Source organism: Brassica napus, chromosome C9, assembly GCF_020379485.1.
Source record: "Brassica napus cultivar Da-Ae chromosome C9, Da-Ae, whole genome shotgun sequence".
In the NCBI taxonomy this organism is placed as follows: Eukaryota; Viridiplantae; Streptophyta; class Magnoliopsida; order Brassicales; family Brassicaceae; genus Brassica; species Brassica napus.
The window spans coordinates 16,386,925-16,408,649 of NC_063452.1; the positions used below are offsets into that span (position 1 = coordinate 16,386,925).

Consider the following 21,725-nt stretch of genomic DNA (forward strand, 5'->3'; position numbering starts at 1 on the left):
GTAACATTACTATTTTGTAAAAAAAAATTATATATAATTTTGAAAATAATAAATATATGTAAACATACAACATAAAAAATGGAAATACTACATTAAACATATGTAAGATTACCATTTTACATTTTTATTTTTAAAAAATAATATGTAAACATACAACATAAAAAATACAAAAACTACATTAAACATATGTAAGATTATCATTTTTCACTAAAAAAAAGACGGCTTATCTCCATAATGTAACATTACTATTTTGTAAAAAAAGCATTATATATAATTTTGAAAATAATAAATAATATGTAAACATACAACATAAAAAATGGAAATACTACATTAAACATATGTAAGATTACCATTTTACATTTTTATTTTTAAAAAATAATATGTAAACATACAACATAAAAAATACAAAAACTACATTAAACATATGTAAGATTATCATTTTTCACTAAAAAAAAGACGGCTTATCTCCATAATGTAACATTACTATTTTGTAAAAAAAGCATTATATATAATTTTGAAAATAATAAATAATATGTAAACATACAACATAAAAAATGGAAATACTACATTAAACATATGTAAGATTACCATTTTACATTTAAAAATAACAATAATATGTAAACATACAACATAAAAAAAATGGAAAAACTACGTTAAACATATGTAAGATTACTATTTTTCACTAAAAAAACGGCTTATCTCCATAATGTAACATTACAATTTTATAAAAAAAGAAAAAAAACATAAATATAACTATTTGACTATTTGTCCAAGTTCTTCTATTAAACATTGCTGTTTTACATTAAAAATGAAAAAAAAACATTAAGATTTAAACATCTATCTTAAAATATAAAATATAGATATTAACTAAATATAAAGTATAAGAAAGAGAAATACTCAATATATAGAAAAATAAATAATAAGTAAATATTATAAATATATAAATATATGAATTATATATTATTATCTATACTAATAAAAGGGACTTTTTGAGGCTCCGTAGAGCGTCCACATCATCAAAAAAAACTTCTCCCGAAAGATGACACGTGGCATAAAATATAGTTTTTTATTTTAATATTACTAATTTTCGAAAATTATAAATAATATGTAAACATACAACATAAAAAATGGAAAAACTACATTAAACATATGTAAAATTACCATTTTTTCACTTAAAAAAAAACGGCTTATCTCCATAATGTAACATTACCGTTTTATAAAAAAAAAACAAAAAACATTATATATAATTTCGAAAATAATAAATATATGTAAACATACAACATAAAAAATGGAAATACTACATTAAACATATGTAAGATTACCATTTTTACATTTTTATTTTAAAAAAATAATATGTAAACATACAACATAAAAATAGAAAAACTACATTAAACATATGTAAGATTACCATTTTTCACTAAAAAAAAGACGGCTTATCTCCATAATGTAACATTACTATTTTGTAAAAAAAGCATTATATATAATTTTGAAAATAATAAATAATATGTAAACATACAACATAAAAAATGGAAATACTACATTAAACATATGTAAGATTACCATTTTACATTTAAAAATAATAAATAATATGTAAACATACAACATAAAAAAAATGGAAAAACTACGTTAAACATATGTAAGATTACCATTTTTCACTAAAAAAACGGCTTATCTCCATAATGTTACATTACAATTTTATAAAAAAAGAAAAAAAAAACATAAATATAACTATTTAACTATTTGTCCAAGTTCTTCTATTAAACATTGCTGTTTTACATTAAAAATGAAAAAAAAACATTAAGATTTAAACATCTATCTTAAAATATAAAATATAGATATTAACTAAATATAAAGTATAAGAAAGAGAAATATTCAATATATAGAAAAATAAATAATAACTAAATATTATAAATATATAAATATATGAATTATATATATAATAAGTAAATGCACAATTTTTAAAATATGGAAAGAGTACATTAAATATTAAACATCTATCTTAAAATGTAAAATATAGATATTAAGTAAATAGAAAGTATAAAAAAAGAAATACACAACTTAAAAACAATGGAAAAAGTATATTAATATTTAAACATCTATCTTAAAATGTAAAATATAGATATTACGCAAATAGAAAGTATAAGAAAAGGAAATACACAATTTAAAAAAATGGAAAAAGTACATTAGTATTTAAACATCTATCTTAAAATGTAAATCTATATAGAGCGTCCACATCAGCAAAAAAAACTTCTCCCAAAAGATGACACGTGGCATAAAATATAGTTTTGCATTTTAATATTACTAACTTTCGAAAATTATAAATAATATGTAAACATACAACATAAAAAATAGAAAAACTACATTAAACATATGTAAAATTATCATTTTTCACTTTAAAAAAAAAGAAGGCTTATCTTCATAATGTAACATTACCGTTTTATAAAAAAACAAAAAAACATTATATATAATTTCGAAAATAATAAATATATGTAAACATACAACATAAAAAATGGAAATACTACATTAAACATATGTAAGATTACCATTTTACATTTTTATTTTTAAAAAATAATATGTAAACATACAACATAAAAAATGGAAAAACTACATTAAACATATGTAAGATTACCATTTTTCACTAAAAAAAAAGACGGCTTATCTCCATAATGTAACATTACTATTTTGTAAAAAAAAAACAATATATATAATTTCGAAAATAATAAATAATATGTAAACATACAACATAAAAAATGGAAATACTACATTAAACATACGTAAGATTACCATTTTACATTTAAAAATAACAATAATATGTAAACATACAACATAAAAAAATGGAAAAACTACATTAAACATATGTAAGATTACCATTTTTCACTAAAAAAACGGCTTATCTCCATAATGTAACATTATCATTTTATAAAAAAAAAAAAAAAAACATAAATATAACTATTTGACTATTTGTCCAAGTTCTTCTATTAAACATTGCCGTTTTACATTAAAAATGAAAAAAAAAACATTAAGATTTAAACATCTATCTTAAAATATAAAATATAGATATTAACTAAATATAAAGTATAAGAAAGATAAATACTCAATATATAGAAAAAAATAATAATTAAATATTATAAATATATGAATTATATATACAATAATAAGTAAATGTACAATTTTTAAAATATGGAAAGAGTACATTAAATATTAAACATCTATCTTAAAATGTAAATATAGATATTAAGTAAATAGAAAGTATAAAAAAAAGAAATACACAACTTAAAAACAATGGAAAAAGTATATTAATATTTAAACATCTATCTTAAAATGTAAAATATAGATATTACGCAAATAGAAAGTATAAGAAAAGGAAATACACAATTTAAAAAATGGAAAAAGTACATTAGTATTTAAACATCTATCTTAAAATGTAAATCTATCTTAAAATATAAAATTATTAGTAAATAGAAAGTATAATAAATAGAAATACACAATATAAAGAAAAATAAATCATAAGTAAATATATAATATAAGTAAATACGCAATTTAAAAATGGAAAATTACATTAAGATTTAAAAATATATCTTAAAATTTAAAATATAGATAATACGTAAATAGAAAGTATAACAAATGGAAATATACAATTTAAAGAAAATGGAAATATACAATTTAAAGAAAATGGAAAATGTACATTAAGATTTAAACATCTATCTTAAAATGTAAAATAGAGATATTAAGTAAATAAAAAGTACAAGAAATGGAAATACATATACAGGAAAATAAATAATAAGTAAATAATGTAAATATATAATATATGAATTATATATATAATAATAAGTAAATACACAATTTTTTTAAAAAAATGGAAAAGGTTCTTTAAGCATTAAACATCTATCTTAAAATGTAAAATATATAATATAAGTAAATACACAATTTAAAAAAAAATAGAAAAAGTACATTAAGATTTAAATATCTATTTTAAAATATAAAATATAGATATTACGTAAATAAAAAATATAAAAAATGGAAATAAACATTTTAAAAAATGGAAAAAGTACATTAAGATTTAAACATCTATCTTAAAATGTACATCCATCTTAAAATTGTAGTAAATTATATAAAAATGGAAATACCACATTAAACAAAAAAAATAAAAATGTATAGTTTTACATCAAGAAAGTCCCTATAAAATTCATTATTCTATCAACATCAACCTCACACTATCAAGGAAAACTTCAAAGCACTCAAGCAAAAAAATGGTTCCACCATCAACTCTTGCCGTCCCAAAAACCTTTAATGACCTTGAAGGAGATTTTTTATAACAACGAACTTTTTGTTAGGTGGATTCATTGTTGGGAAACTCGCAACTTCCAAAAGCCAAACTTATTCATGGGAATTGAATTGCTTTTTATAGACTCAAAGGTATTCTTACAAATTTAATTTAATCTAATCCATAATTTTATTGTTAATATTCATACTAACTCTTTCATGATCACACCATTACAGTTAATAATCATTCAAGCGTTTATCCCGAAACACTTCTTTCCTCGCCGAATCAGGTATTGGTTCATGTTGGTTTAATATTGTTTTTGGTTTATTAACCGGTTTAGGATGGTCCTATTGTAAATATAATCTAAGTTGGTTTAACATATATTATGCTTAAAATAACTTAAATTAAATAATAGTAATATTATGCTTAAAATATAATTTTAGAGAGTTTTCAAATATAGTTTACAGAATATTATAGGTGATGAATTTAATTTATTAAATTCATTTATTACTTAAAACTAAGTTTTTTTAAAAACATACTGAGTTATAAATATCAATGCTGGATTGGTGAGTATAACATGAAGACAAAAATATAAATATTTCATTTTCAAGATAAAAAATTCAGCTTTTATTCAGTTACTCAATATTAATATCTTAAATTATTTTTTAAAAGATATACATAATGTATATATATAGATTAATCTTCCAAACTTAAACTATTATATTATATATGAATAATGTTTTTGAATAAAAATAATTTCTGATTTAAAAATAAAAATAAAAGCAACAAATGGTTATTTTCAAATAATGGATGTAATTTACATTATACTATCATTTAACAAGTATTAGATACGTTTTGATAAATCATTATTTTCTATTTCCAGAAAAAAAATTGTTAAACATCAATATCATCTAGGTTAAATCTAGGTTAAGTACACTAACATCACAAATTCAAACATCACAAAAAATATTTACATAAACATTATAATACAATAATTTAATCAAAAAATACAATTCAAAAAAACAATATTCAAAAGAATAGTTATATACTTAATATTTGAAAATCAAAGATATTTTTGCTAAAATTGTACTTACCTGGCCAAGGAGATCGACCATCTTTTTACGGATCGATCGATTGTTGAGCATGTGGTCGATCTGAAAATACTCTGCAGTTTAATTAAATATCTAAAACATTTATTCCAACACTCAACAGATAGTTTTGCTAAATATAATAACTAGGTAGCCAACAAAATTACAAAAAAAATATTTAAATAGTAAAAAATATGTTAATTTAAGGTGTTAAAATTTAAAAATAAATTTTAATTATGACATGCATCTTAACATTTATATAAATATATATATCATAACCTAAATATAAATAATTTAACAACTTAAATTAGAAAAAATAAAAATTTCGGGCGTCGCCCGGTTTAATCTCTAGTCCTAGTAATAAGATGGTGCATAAGTGGTAAGGAAAAAAAATGAAAAAAATGAAAAATGTTAATCATAGACTGATATGGGTGCAGAAAGCAATTTTAGTGACTGTTTCTATAGCTAAAAATTATCATTAAAATACTTAAACTAAATTCTGAATATCAAATTTATTATGAGCAGTGTGCACGTGCCCCTAATGTAAAACCTACATTCGCCGTTGGTTGGGATGGTGGCGCCAAAGGAAGACGAGATCAAAAAAAAAAAAATTTAGTTTTTGCCGGTGTTTTTAAAACCGGACCGGAAGCTGAACCGGAAATATTTTGGGTCACGGTTCAATATGATTCAACCGGGTCAAACCTGGTTCAATAATATGGTTTAATATTTTTTTAGTATGTAAATATAAAAGTAATATTAGTAAACATGATGCATAGTTAAAATATAAATCAATTTTGAACGTCAAATATTATAAACTAAGTGTTTTCCTGCACCATGTGCAGTAAGGAATTTTTTAAATCTAAGTTATATTTAAAAATAATTTTTATTAAATATTATAGATTTCACTATTTTTTACTAATATTTAAAAAATTTGTATAAATATAAGAAACTAATGATATTACGATTAGATATTTAATTTTTTTTAAATTGTAGAAATTTTTGAAAGCTTTAGTAATACAAATTGTATAATTATACAAAAATAATAATATTTCAAAATTTGAAATGTTATATATGAATATATTTATTTATAGATGATGTATGAGCTATTACCATATTTAAAAAAAAATTACCAAAAAAGAAATATCAATATTAAATGCAATATATGAATTATTACCATATTCTAATAAGTTTGTCAAAAATATAAATTAACATTAAATGAAATTATCCATGTCATATTTTTCCGGAAGCCATGTCATCAATTTTAGTAGTCATGTCATATTTTTTTTGTGAAATTGATTGTAGAAAGGACATGTGGCAAAATCACTTCGCAAATATAGTTTAGAGGATATAAATTAGTTTCTTGTTTATATGGATGGTTTATAGATTTTCGATAGTTTTAGTGGTTTTTATTGGTTTAATAACTTTAAAATATAATCCGGTATGTGGCCGATTCATGGTCGAACCAATTACTAGACCAACCCGACTATATAATCGGTTCACGGTCGAACCCGGTCCAACCATCGGGTCGGTCCGGTTTTAAAAACACTGGTTTTTGGAAAGGACAATAGAAAAATGCGGTAAAGATCTCTCCTCCCACTTGCTTAAACATGATCGGATATATGTCATTAGTTATTTTCTCTGCATTTTTCTTTATTTCCTGACAGCAGCTTTTAAATGGTTGATGGTTCTGTAGATGTGTGGCTAAGCTTTTCCCCCATTCTTGTGACCCTCTTAGTAACTCAAAACCCGATTTAGATGGTGGCGACTTCGTTCGTTTAAGCCTTGCCCTCGTATTGACAGGTGAACGAAATGGAAGGCAGACATAACTTTTGGCTCCAATAGTTTAGTTACTTTATTTAATTTGATTTTATAGCATTGAAGTTAGGGTCTTCCCCATTAATCATGCTCTTAATATTCTTTTTTTCTTTTGTATCTCAGTTGTTGTCTATTACAAAATATTAAAAAATTCAACACCAATAGACTATTTTAATTATTTTTTCTATCTTGGTCACTGTATATTATAATTTTTGTAAAAGAAAAATCAATACCAAAAACGTTTCAAAAAAGAAAAACTCATCATTTTGATTGACCTTTTAATTTATCGCCCTTACAAACTTTGATTTCAATCTAAATGCGTCAAATATATCTATACTAATATTTAATTGTGTAAGAAATTAATGTAGTGATCCTAATTTTAATATTCAATTCATGCCAAACTAAATCCTACAAAAACTTTTAAATTTGGTCATATATTTAATATATTCAAATTTTCTAAATTTAATTATGTTTGTTTCACCATTCATTTCATAAATCATTTAAAAAGAGAAGCTCTTATATATGTTTTGTATATTAACCTAAAATAATAATTGTTTATAATATATTTAATGAATATATGTATATAAAATGTGTACATATTTAAAATCATATTTCGAGTATATTAAAATAAATTATTATTTTATTTTAGAGTTCTGTAAAAATTAAAAAAATATTTTTAATTTTCTACATTTAATATAAGATGGAAATCATATCAGTGGTTTCGTAAGAATTTCATCACTTTTTAACGAATTTCGCGTATCTAAAAAAGAAGGCTATAATAGAAAAAAAAAATTCTCTTTTATGTTTCTGTGGGCTGTGCCTAATATCTTGCACTGGATAAATGAAATTAGTGGAACCGAAATTAGGGGTGGACACATAGCAGCTAGTAATGTATTTTTCAGTATTTATGATTTGCTACGTAGTTTACAGACACTACAAAAAAAAGTACGTATTGTATCACTTAAATTGTATCACATAAATAAATGATGTTATTTTAAATTACTTATTTGTAAATGATACAAATATATCTAGTTTTAAATCAGTTCTAATAATTGATAGTATAATTAACTAATTCGACATCATTTCAATAAAATGATATAAACTTTATTAATTTGTATTACTTAATCAAAAATGATACGATTCTATACATTTATATCAATTAAATAATTGATGTAATTATTATTTTTGGTTAGCAGCACTTATTAATATGATATAAAATTCACATCAATAAAAATTGATGCGAACAAAAAATATATAACTGTGTTTTTCTTTAACATCAATTAAGTTAAAATGATGTTCTTTTATTTAATTTTGCATCAGTTAATACTTTAATGTGGTATAAAACTTAACTCCGAATAAAGAAAACACCACTACAAAGCTTTAAAAAAAATTTACTTGAACGGTTACAAAAATATCTTACACTTCAAAAAACCAAAGATTACGGAAGTAGTTACTATTCTTATGGCTTTAATTTAATTGGAGCTTTAATTTTTTTTATAACTCTTTCACTTCGAAAATTAAGCATCTTCGTCTTTTTGTTGTGAATGCTCATTCATGGGTTCTTCTTCCTCTTTTAGTTTCTCTAACTTTCTTGTCTTATGAGTCATAATGATGGGTATTGTTCTTATGCAGGGTTGCTATTTAGATTCGGTGAAAATTTTCTGAAGAAGTATATCTTTCTTTTTCCTCTTCATCTTTTTTCATTTTTTGAAAAATTAGACTTATTCATGGTAGAATGGTCTTTCTTTGTTAGGAAACAGAACGTCTCAAGACATAAGAGGATATGCGTCTACTTAAAATCTAAAAGGAAGTAAAACTCTCAAGAAATAGAAGTTGATGAAGAATTTTTCTGACGAATCTCCCCCACTTCGCTGCTAAATCGATTCAGTTTCACACCATCAACAGAGATTGGAGATAAAAACATGGATACAAGGAATGAGGATAAAAAGAAGAAGAATTTCGATTGATGAAGGCATGAAGCTCTTTATGGTCAATTCCACCTAAATGTTTTACAATGATTTTCTATGTTTCTTTGATTCCTCTTCTTCCACCTTGTTTAATGTTTCTCTCTATATTTGTTATTTCTTCTTCGTCAGATTTATTGTATTTCAATTAAAAATTAATGAATATTTAATTAATTTATCCATTGATATTATTTAACGTCAATTATATACAAATAAAAAATTAAATAAATAATTATAAATAATAAAATATTAAAAATCATTTAATGTTTTGATATTAATTTAATTTCAGTTATTAATAAATAATTAAAATCAATTGTTTCAATTGATGTTAATACTTACGTCATTTAGAAAAACTGATTTAGTTTTGGTATCATTTTGTATAATTGATGCATATTAGTATCACTTACAATTAATGATGTAAATATTAATTATTTTGTATCATTTATCTATAGAATGATGCAAATATCACCAATTTCAAAGTCATTTATTTAAGTGAAGTAAAATTCTTTTACATCATTTAAAACTAATGCAAATATTAAAAATAAGTGATGTTAAATGACTATTTTTTTTGTAGTGAGATATCTAATTTTTGATTATTTTACTTTATAAAAATACTGATATCCATTTTTCTCGCTATCCAAAAAATTTATAAATATTTGCGAATAATTACGGATATTTATGAATAGCTCTTACACTTTGTTCAATAAAAGTAAATCTAGGAAAAACCTATACAAGTTTATTTTCAAAAAATATCTTTTACATGATATAAAACAAAAGGTAAAAATTAGTGAAACTATATACTCCATAAATTTTATAAAACATAAAATTTTAGAAAATTGTAGTTTTTATATATATTTTATATTTCTTTCTTAATTTAATAATTTTATAAATAAAATTTATTAAAATTATATGCTAAAATAATTATTATATAAAATTATATATTTATAACTCTCTATTTAATTGTATATATACTTCTATTTGTATAAAAATGAAGAAAAGTGGATATCCGGCCCTAAAACTTTTAGTATTTGTGATCTGTTTCGTATTTAACGAATATTGATTCTAATATTTGCTTTGCTCCGGAGATTTATGGATATCCAGATTTTTCGGAATGAATCGTAATGAATAACAAATGAAATAAAAAAAATGCCCAACCCTATCTGAGATTTATAATTTAAAATCTATTTTTTAATACATTGATCGTTTTTGAAAGGGAGTATATTATATTTCTAGTTCTTAGTATCGAAGACGTATGGGATTCGGTTCAAAACCTATTAATTATATAGAAAGTTGTGAGTGTTAGATAAAAATGTTTGAGAGGTCGAGTGTCAGAGAAAGTCAACAAGACAAAAAAAAACACTACAAATGTTCATAGTGTTGTAAATAGTGTGTTTAGAAACCGAATATTTCTGTGTTATTATTAATGAACAAGAGGTTTTTTTTATATAAGGATTACAAGATGAAGATAAATGAAAAGTATCCAAAACCTAAAAGGATTAGGAAAACTACTAATACATAATAATGGAAAGATTACATCTACTAGGAAAAGGAAAGAGTTTCCTTTTCTCCAAGCTTTGTGGCCGCTTTTCTCTCTCCTAAAGTCGGCTCTCTCTCTCCTCTCTCTAGGCTTTGGCCATCTCTCCATCTTCTAGGTATTGGGCCGGTCTCGGTCCGGGTCTGGTTAATGGCAATCCACTCCATGATTTATAACACTCCCCCTTGGATGCCATAACCATACAGGATTTGTAGTACGCTTGATGGTGTCTCATTAAAACCTTATCAGGAAAACCCAGTGGGAAAAAACCATGATGAAGGAAAAAGAGTACAACAAACACTACTCCCTCTGATGTGAACCTCATTGTAGGTTTCCACATTCTACGCATCTGGTGCGTGATCTTTCATGTATATGTAGGAAGGGAGTAATCGGCCAAGTTCATTACTAAGCCGTATCTAGACCACTTTGACCTTTTAGGTCGTTTCTCATGTCTCTTGACATCGAGTGTCCCGGCAAAGCATGTGTGCTAAATAATGTGAACCATATTGTTCTCGGGGATCACTATTGGGTCTTTGCAAATCGTGTTTGCATGTGTCCATAGTCTAGACGTGATCGTCTACTGTTAACTCTTTACTTTGATCTGAAAAACTAAGAACTTATGGACAATGTACTAGACGTGGTTATCATGAACCTGTGTCTCGATCTGGCCGATCCATGTCTGGGTCATATACCTCGTCTATACATGTCCACTACTTGTCTCATGAGTGTTCAAGATCAATGATCATTGCTGTGAGTTTATAATCTCTTATTATGGCTCTGCGGCCGAACACTCTCATGGATGTGGACATCGATTTCTTCGCCTTAGGCAGTACCATATCTATCTCGGACATTGTAGTCCTTTATCCATCTCTTGATGGTGTCTCATGACCTCTGTTGCTGTGGATTATATCACACACTGAAATATATATTATTAGGTCATAGATCTCGGCTTTCACAAGCTTATGGACTACAATACATTTGTATCCGGTTGATCTTTTGTCTCTACTAGCCCGTGATCAAGAAGAAGGGCTAGACGCCTTTTAGACTTAAAAGCCGGACGCGTCTAGTAGAAGAGCCAGACGTTCTTTGCTGAAAAGCCGGACGCCCTTAGACGGACAGAGTCGGACGTCTTTAGTTTGAAGGGCTGGGGCCGGACGCTTTTGGTCGGACACCCACATAGATTTATTCTATGCCTACTAACCTCTTTTAGGTTTAGTATAATCACAAGGAATTTCAAATATATGGACTGTATTGGATTGTCTTTTATACAACTCCAAGATCAATGATCATGCGTGATCAATTTCTTTTACATACTATATGCAGCTGCTTTATGTTTCAGTCCATGAATCAGCTTAGGAACGAAGTTGTTCTTTCATCTTATCCAGTGATCCATATGCTGCTTACTATATTATTTGTATCTAATTTCTTTCTTATGACCAGACCATTTTCAATTTCGAAAATCTGTAGCAGCATCCACTACATAGGAGTTTATCTCCTTATAATCTGTTCTTTTGAACTCTGTGAGTACCTTGTGTAACAAGCTATAATCGAATGTTGTTAGTTAGGAAAACATGAATACTCTTACATCATGTACATCTCTCACGGTTTCTTTACTTCTCACAAGATCCATCTATTTCACTGGTTTATCATATGGTGTTTTTGTATTTGTATATGGCCAATACGCCCATCTCTCTTTTAGATACTTTGAACCTCCACGTTTTATCTTTTCTAATCTCTATGATCTTTTTATGATTGTATGAGTACTCTTTCGCGGGTTCATGAACCTCGTTCATCTCTTTATGTTCAAGTGCTATAACTTTATGTATCTTTATACAAATTTGTGTGTGTGTCGACACTTTCATGTGGTTCCATTATGTTCTAGACATGATCTATAGATTTGAGATCTTATTATCCAGGACCTTTATTACCTAGTAGCTTGGCGTCCCAAGACTACATTGTTTGGTACCTTAGATGTGTAGCTGCGCAGCCTTTTCTCAATGTCTGGTATGGTTTCTCTTATAATCTCGGATCTGTATTCTATGCACCATTCTTTTCTATCCGAAATTCCTTTATCTTATGAAACACTTGGTCTATCTTGTATAGACTCTATAGCAACTTGATTATGTCTCTTCTAGGACATTCATTTGGTGCTAAGCTGGTTAGTCATTTCTCGGGTCAGTGTCTGGCATTTCGATTAGCTTCTCAATTAGCTAGCTTTATATAATCTTTCTTTGGACGTCTTAAATTATAACCTCTAGTCCGAAGATTTTTGCCAAGACAATGATGGTTAAAACCATTCATACTTTTAACATTCTTTATCCAGCTTATAATCTTTCTCCTTTAATATTCGGATTCATTTGTTTCATGCGTTCTGTACCTGGCCACTATTTGATCACCCATGTTTTGGCTCTCGGTCCTTTTGATTTCGTGGAGAAGATCTTATTCTTATAAATTCTCAATCCTCTTCTGAGGTTTCATCTTAGACGGCACATGTATGTATGTGGTGGTTTATTCAAAATCTCTTAAGATGGTGTATGTCTGGTTTTATGACCCGTATTCAATATGAGATGGGAATATCTATGCTCACTTATATGGCCTGATGCATATTATCATTCTTATACATGTCAATTCATAATGTCTCCAAGCTTATAGACTTTAAAATCTTAGTCTTATAGATAATGGCTTACATGGCCGAACATGGAACGTGTGCGGCCAAGCCTGCACTATGCGGCCAAGTCACGACCAAGTCACGGCCGAGCCGTTTATGGTCTCTTTAGCCGGGTAATGGCCTCTTTGGTTTGGCCGTTTGTATCATGGCCTCTACAGCCGAGGAATGGTCCTTTATGGCCGAGTAATGACCGAGCCATATAACATGGTCTTATACCATAGTGGTACACGAACTTGTAGTATTGATCATGGGTTTATCCTCTCTCCCCCTCATGTCCATACTATAAGGTCGTGGTGCTTGGGACAATTAAGCCTAATGAGTTTCCCTTTGTGTACATGTTTCACAACGTGAGATCTTTTACGGGATAACTATATGCCTTTTCAATCTTTGCATCAGGTTTAGACTTTAGGATGGCTAATCCTATCATGTCATATAGTGTAAAATTTCGTGGGATATATCAGTATAGTCACCACTTCTCTTGCCTCTTATCATACTGATCTTATAGCATAGTTTTAAATCAGTAGAGATCATATGTATAGTCTCGACCACTTATAAGGTCTTAGGCGTTTTATTTTTCTTAAAGTCAAAAGGAACTTGTTTCCTTCCTTACCCATTGTTTCTACTTGGAAACCATACAATATAACTTCAATGGGTCACATGTTTTTTTGGGTGTGTATAATGCCTTTTAAGGCAATGCCTTAGCCATAGTTTCTTTACTATGCTTACTATACTCATTCATGATTTCTTACTTGGTTTTATGCCCTTTAGGCAACTCTTTAAAATCATTTATATGTTCAAGTAAGATCAGGCAAGATTATGAATTCAAAATCAATTCTTATTATATATATAATCGTGAAACATCAAAGCAAAACATAAAGCAATAAGACAAGTCGTATCGAAATTTAGTCCTTGAGACAATCAAAAGTCTCAAAGTCCATCTGGTCATCTTTAGCAATGTCGGAATCATTATCGGCCTCATATCCGGAATCGTGAACCATGTGAGCCTCCGGGTTCTTGTTCTTCAGACTTTCTTGGTAGAGCTCACATAAGTGCTTAGGGGTTCTATATTTCTTGGCCCAATGGTTTCTCATTCCACATCTGTGACAAACGGATTTGGTCGAGTAAGATGGTTTGGATATGCGGCCTCGACCACGGCAATAACTACCTCGGCCACGGCCATAATTGGAACCACGACCACGGTTATTGTGGTTTCCTTTCCGGCCGGTCGAGTAGTTGTCTCGGCTGTTCGAGTAATTGTCACTGCCACGCCCCTTGTAACCGCCACGGCCATTGCCTTGTGATCTCTTATTGTTTTGGACGTAATTGCACTCGTTGGGTTCTTTCTTTTCAACCTCATTAGCTTCCGGTAATGGTGCTGTTCCAACAGGTCTAGCTTCACTGTTCTTCATCAGGAGCTCATTGTTTGCCTCGGCCAGAAGCAGGCACGAGATCAGATCAGTATATGTGGCGAAGCCTTTCATTTTGTACTGTTGTTGCAGTATCACATTCGATGAATGGAATGTAGAGTAAGTCTTCTTAAGTAACTCTTCTTCGGTTACTACTTTACCACAAAGCCTCAGCATCGAGACCGTCTTAAATAAGACTGAATTGTACTCATCCACCGACTTATAATCCAAGAATCTAAGATTCTTCCAGTCGTTTCTAGCCTTTGGAAGTAACACCATTTTCTGGTGATCATATCTATGCTGTAAAGCATCCCAAAGTTCTAGTGGATTTTCCATCATGATGTACTGATCTTTTAAACCTTCAATGAGGTGATGGCGTATAATACTTATAGCCATGTACCGATTCTTATCGGTCTCATTGTTGCCCTTGATGATAGTATCACCAAGTCCCTTTGACCTTAGACTGATCTTTTTATCTAGCGCCCACTGCAAGTAGTTATCTCCGGAGAGATTAAGGGCTGCATAGTCTCTGTTTGAGATTTTCGACATCTGAATCACATCATCATTCAAAATTAAGTCTCACAATGTGATCATGTGGCCGCAAGATAATCAACAAGCTCGGCCACAAACATGTTTTACGCATTTATGAAAATCAAGCAATCTAATCGACCATGGTGCGAAACAATCATCAAGCCACACAGCCATGTAGTTCTACTTAATGCAGACGGTTTCAAGATTTTATAAACTAAATGCTGGTCGATTCCTTTTAAACAGTATGAATGCAATCCATATTCAGATTCATATGTATGAAAATAATCTTAATCAATTCTAGGGTTTCGATTTAAACATTAGTAGGATTCGATTTTAAGATTAAGGTTTCAAGGCCTTTAGGAATATAAATCGAGATTAAGTGTTTTTAAACATTTAAACATTTCAAGCAATTCAGATTCGAGTTTAAAAAAAAATCCTAATCATAGCTCTAGGCGATCAATCAAACACTCAAGTTTCAAATCAAAATTAAAACCGATTTTTCAAAATTAGGGTTTTAGGGGATTTCGAAAAACTTTGATCTTTGATCAAGGGGATTTGATTTGAGATTCAAAAACCTTTAAGGTTCTGATTTTAATTGATCAATAGATCAATCTCGTTTTTAGGTTTAGATCGAACTTATAGAGCTTCGATTTACTCATAGGGGATTGATGTATTTAACCTATGGCTTTTAGTTTTAGAGATTATCTTTTAGGGTTTCAATCTTTACAAAACAACCAGGTTCGATTCATGTTCTCAGAATTAGGATTACCTTTGTTTTGCAGATTGTAGAAACTGGACCTCCAAAGATCAGAGACGAGCTGAGACGAACGGACGCGGGACGGCTCCTGTCGGGTCGCGTTGCCGAGGGCTATCGCGAGCTTGTTTCTTCTCGCGGGCGGTTGCGTCTGGTCGGGGATTTGGTCTGAGCTGGACAGGGAATGTCTGAAGCTGAGCTTGATCGGAGTTGAACTTGATTGGAGTTTGTAAGCCGGAATGTAAGCAAGAACAATTTAGGGTTCTTCGGGATTAGGGTTCCAAAAGACCAAGACGGCGCCGAGTATTGTTTCTGCGAGTGTGGGCGCGTCTGAGATCGGATCGACGAACGGTTTGCGCTGATGGATTCTTCTCGTCAAGAGCTTCAATTTGATATGTGGCTCGTCGTCTGGTTCCTCAGGGTTTGAGAGATAGATTTATTTTAAGTTGCGCCTGATTTAGGGTTTATGTGTGACGGATTTTAGGTTAGGTTTTGTCTCAGGGTTTTGGAGTCTATCGTGCTGATAACGTGTTGTAAATAGATTGTTTAGAGAATGAATATTTCTGTGTTATTGTTAATGAACAAGGGGTTCCTTTATATAAGGATTACAAGATGAACATAAATGGAAAGTATCCAAAACCTAAACTCACTAAGATTAGGAAAACTACTAATACATAATAATGGAAAGATTACATCTATTAGGAAAAGGAAAAGGGTTTCCTTTTTTCCAAGCTTTGTGGCCGCCTTTCTCTCTCCTAAAGTCGGCTCTCTCTCTCCTCTCTCTAGGCTTCGATCATCTCTCCATCTTCTAGGTATTGGACCGGTCTCGGTCCGGGTCTGGTTAATGGCAATCCACTCCATGATTTATAACACATATAATTTTTTTAAGAAAAAAATAATTCTATTACTCAGTGCTAAAGCGATTTGGAAAACTAAAGCGGAATAAAATAACAAACAAAGCAATAGTTTCTATAAAAATATGAAATGGAACTGTATATCATTTAGATAGGACCGCTCGATCTTTTCATTGGTTTATCGATTAAGATTAAGTTTTTGTTTACTTATAATTATCATGTTTTTGTTTGTTGTACTTCCTTGTGTTTAGGAACCAGTATTCCATTTTCCCATAACTCTTTGTCTAGGAATCTTAAAACAACAATTAACATCACAATCCTCCCATCGTAGGCTAAACCTTAATGTTTTGAACAAAAAGAGGTTCAATAGTAGTTCACCGGATAATTAGCCAAGTGACATCCAAAAACTGTAAGAGATTGTTCTGAATTAAAGATGCTTTTTGTTAAGGGTAATGTTATGTTTCCCTTGATTGTTATGGAGTTCAAGTAACACAAAATAAGTTTGCGAATAAACAATACTTCCTCTGTTTCTGAATAAGTGTCACTTTGACACTTTTCACACAAACTTGAAAAAGTAACAAAAATATATGTAAGTTGTTATTAATTACATCTTTCTGACCAATAGTATTTAAGATAAATAAAATTATTTATAAATTTTGCATTTAATTTTTAACTGAAAGTAAGAATAATTTGCATTGGAATTGTAAAGTGACACTTTTTGTATAACAAGAAAAAAAATTTAGAATTACACTTATTATGAAACAGTGAGAGTATATTAGATATTAAAGATCTCCAGTCATGTTTAGTATAACAGTACAGATTACAAGATGAATAAAATCGAGATTACTTAAATGTTGCGCCTAATTTATATTAATAGATGTTTGCTTATAATTTTTTTTATGTTGTCATGATGAGAAAAGACTAAAAATTATCAAAAAGAGATTTAATAAATTTAAATGTAATTATGTTACACATAATATATTATATATATATATATATTATTTTATTACGAATATATATATATATGTATATATATATATATATATATATATTACTAAAAATATCAAACGAAAGTTTGGACCTTTTATGTTTTGTAAAAATTTAGAAAAATCTATTGGAAACTTAAATGGTTTGCAAATTGAAAAAAGTGACATTATGAATGGAAAAGTGATTTGTATTTTATTTTATACTCTCAGGATACAAATGTTTGATGTTTCAACTATTTAACATATATTAAAAATAATAAATAAATTATTTTGTTTAATACTTTTTGGTTTTACCAATAAAATTATACCATTAATATTTGTACATTTTATTTGATGTTTTAGTTTTCTTTTTAAATGTATATTGACTATACGTTAAAACATCAATGTTTTAAATACAATAACAAAAAAGAAAATTTGTGCACATAATAACAAAAACTAAAACATCGATCATTGGTATATACCATATACCGGAGGGTTAAAAAGTAGTCACGTGCATAGCATAGATCATACACATGTGCCTATGTTAAAAAAGACGAGACAGTCTCGTGACTGTCGTCATGACTGTTACAAGGCTGCTGATGCCCAAGATGTATTAATGTACTATTGAATCAAAATCGGCTTAATTATCAGATTAAAAATTCGCTAAGATTCGTGCTTACTTACTTCTATCGAAAACAACAACATTAACATTTTAAAACAAGTAGATATTTAGAAATAAAGAAAAAATGTGTGTGTATATATGTGTATTACAGCGGGAAAGACAGCTACAACCTCTGTTTTTCTTGATTGTTTAAAACTAGTGCATGATAAAAACGAATAATTAAACTTGGAGGATAAAATGTAATAAAGAAAGACTAGCTATATGGCGACATTACTAACTTGATCAGTGGAACCTTAAAATAAAAAAGAGGAATAAAATAATTATAACGAAGTTGCAAAGTTTTAAGTGTAAATAGATCGCCACAGTTAAGTTCACTCAAGAACATAATTTCAGAAAAAGCAAAGAAAACAAAAAAAATGGCAAAGAACATGGACTCCATCAGCTTCACCGTTCTCTTTCTTGTCCTTTCGATGGCTTCTACGGGTATTTGTTAACTAAACCATATTTTATACTCTGCACTTGTGCATATATCATCATCTCTTCTAATTATCTTGTGCTGATGAACTTGATGAATATGTTAACATGTATAGACATTATGAAGAGCGAGGCTACATGCATTTTCTTAAACGGCCGCACGATGACTTCCCCATGTTTAGATACTAAATGCAGAGCCTATTGCGACAACCTATATGGCAGTACTAATATTTGTGCTGCACCTTGTGAAGCTGTCGGAAAAAAAATCAACTGCCATTGTTACGGATATACCTGGTGAAGTTTGAGGATATCACAAGCGTATACGTTTATGTTCAAGTTTCGCTTGCTCCCACATGGAACGTCAAGGGAAAATTTTAGCACTGCTTGCCCCAAGGTGAAACCCCATATGTTGTGTGCACTTTGAATCATTCTTAATAGTAAACTCGTTTTTGTTTAATTCGATCCCGGTAACACTTAACTTTCTATCACTAGAGAAAGTTTGTATATTGTTGATGACAAAAACTCATTGTCGATTTTTGTAAAATAAACAGAGTTTACGGATTGGGTTAATTTGTCCGAGGAACAAAGAAACAAGGATTTAACTCCATTTTAGTAAATAGATTGATGGCTGAATTACCTTGTTTATTTGATGACTGAGAGTTGAGTACAAAAAAAGAGGTTTAAAATCGAGCTCGGAAGAGATAATAAACAAAATAAAACAATTTTAATTTGATGCGAAGTGTGTAGTTTATCCAAGTTAGACTTGTTTTTCTTCTTGTTTATAGTCCGAGATTACGTTGCATATCCTCATTGATCTGTTAATTGCACATTTTGTACGTTATTATCTTTACTTTGCTTGATTTGATTTTTCAGTCTGAGGTGTGCACTTAATTGTATGTGTGCACATATATAACTGAGTTTATGAGAGTTAATGTAAATTAGATCTCGACCCGCGGTTGTGAGCGGATTTTTGTTTTCATTTATTTTTATATAAATATTTTGTTTTCAATTCTAAATTGATATATATTATAATATATATGTGTTTATCAATTTTTAAAACATAATAAGTTTATGGTATATTTTTCATTGAATAGATTGTTTCAAACTTTCACATGTATTTGTATCTTTTTCTATATATATATATTTTTGGATTATTACTTTATTAAATCGTAACTATATATATAAAGATTAATAAAATATTGTTTTATTGTCATATTCAAAGATGTTGTAACATTTCACAAATTTAGAAAGTTTTTAAAAAATTAAACTTTTCGCTTCATAGATTTATATTATCGAGTAAATAATTAAACATTTAGTTTTTTATTTAATTTTTAAAATAAACTATATAGTTTAAAATTTGTTTTCATTGGTTTAAGGTAGTAAAAATTAATCATTGTTAGATAATGTGATTTTTGTTATTTAAAAAAAAAATCTTTATAATTTTAAAAGTTAACATCGACAAATATTTAAATATTTAAAATATGGAGGTATACTATTACAACATTAAATTAAATCAATTTAATTTATACTATTTATAAATCCATTGGATCATCTATTGTTTAAATCCAATTATTGATAGCCCAATAAAAGTTGCTAATAGGCCCAAAATTTTAATGATAAGATTAGAGATTAAATGTAACACTAGATTAAGACCGTGCCTTGCGCGGAATAAACGTTATATATAAAAATTATTTTATGTATTATATGTTCTTACATATTATGAAATAATAAATATATATTGAATAATTAAAAGTCAGTAACTATTACATATTATAATTAAATTGGTGCAAACGTATAAATCAGTTTTATTAATCCAAACATTTTAAAAAAAAAATTTGATAGGATATGTAATTAAATTTAAATGATATTAACATACATAGTATATTTTTAATATTAATGTCTATTTCTTTTTTTTAAAATGATGTCTTCTACTCATATGTTTTTTTATCATGTGTATTTTTAATAGCAAAACCTTTAAATTACTGATAACAAATTTTTCATTGTGGGATTAATAATTTTAGTAATTGATAATTTAAAAAAATTTAGCAATGTTGGTTCAAAATTTTATCAAAAAAAATTATTCAAAGTAAATTTTGAAACTAAAATATTTATTTATTCAATATGGTTTATAGTTTAATTTAGAATGATATATATACATATATATTTTAATTCTTAATGATTAATTAAATTAGACTTTTGTTTATATGATTTTGTGATCATTTGTATTTTGTCATAAAAAAAAATTTAAACCATGAATCACAAAATTTGAATGTGAGACTTTTAACAGTTTTAGTAATTTATAGTCATTTTTTAAAATTCAAAATATAAAATATACAGAAAAATCTAAATTTTTATAATATAGTTATTGTGTTTTTAAAAAATTTATTTTAATAGTTTTAAATCAAACAAATTTGATAGAAGATAAATTTTTTTAATTAGATCTTTATTATTCAAAATCATTAATTGTCATATATATTTTATCCACATTAGGTAATTCCGTAATCTTTATTTAAGGAAATAATAAATGACATTAATAATAAATTTATGGTTAGTTGAATAAAAAACTTATTATATAATTAGATGGACCAACCTATTTCTCTAATAATTCTAAGAATCATCCTAGTGATGACATGTGGCTACAAAAAAAAAAGTTGTAATGTTTCACAAATAATATATAGGGGATGACTTTGTAGGAATAGGTCCATTAGGTCTATTTTAAAAAAAATCACACATGAATCAAAGTTGTGACTTTTGTTTTAATATATAAGATACGACTTTCCTTCGTA

The 21,725-nt window shown here is 27.8% G+C and overlaps 1 protein-coding gene and 1 long non-coding RNA gene across 2 annotated transcripts; one reads left to right on the plus strand and one right to left on the minus strand.

Moving 5' to 3' along the window:
• Window positions 1-14,235: 14,235 nt before the first annotated feature.
• LOC106435844 lies at window positions 14,236-14,742 on the minus strand. The gene has a single exon (XM_013876770.3). It carries the CDS (start codon window positions 14,740-14,742, stop codon window positions 14,236-14,238), a length of 507 nt encoding a protein of 168 aa, XP_013732224.2.
• A 3,161-nt stretch (window positions 14,743-17,903) lies between these two features.
• On the plus strand, window positions 17,904-19,394 carry LOC111206415. The gene is made up of 2 exons (XR_002658653.2): window positions 17,904-18,948; window positions 19,056-19,394. It is a non-coding gene; the product is annotated as an uncharacterized LOC111206415 (long non-coding RNA).
• The last annotated feature ends 2,331 nt before the right edge of the window (window positions 19,395-21,725 follow it).

Excerpts from the sequence above, each read along its gene's own strand:
- LOC106435844 (XM_013876770.3), bottom strand. The coding sequence starts at position 14,742 with ATGAAGAACAGTGAAGCTAGACCTGTTGGAACAGCACCATTACCGGAA.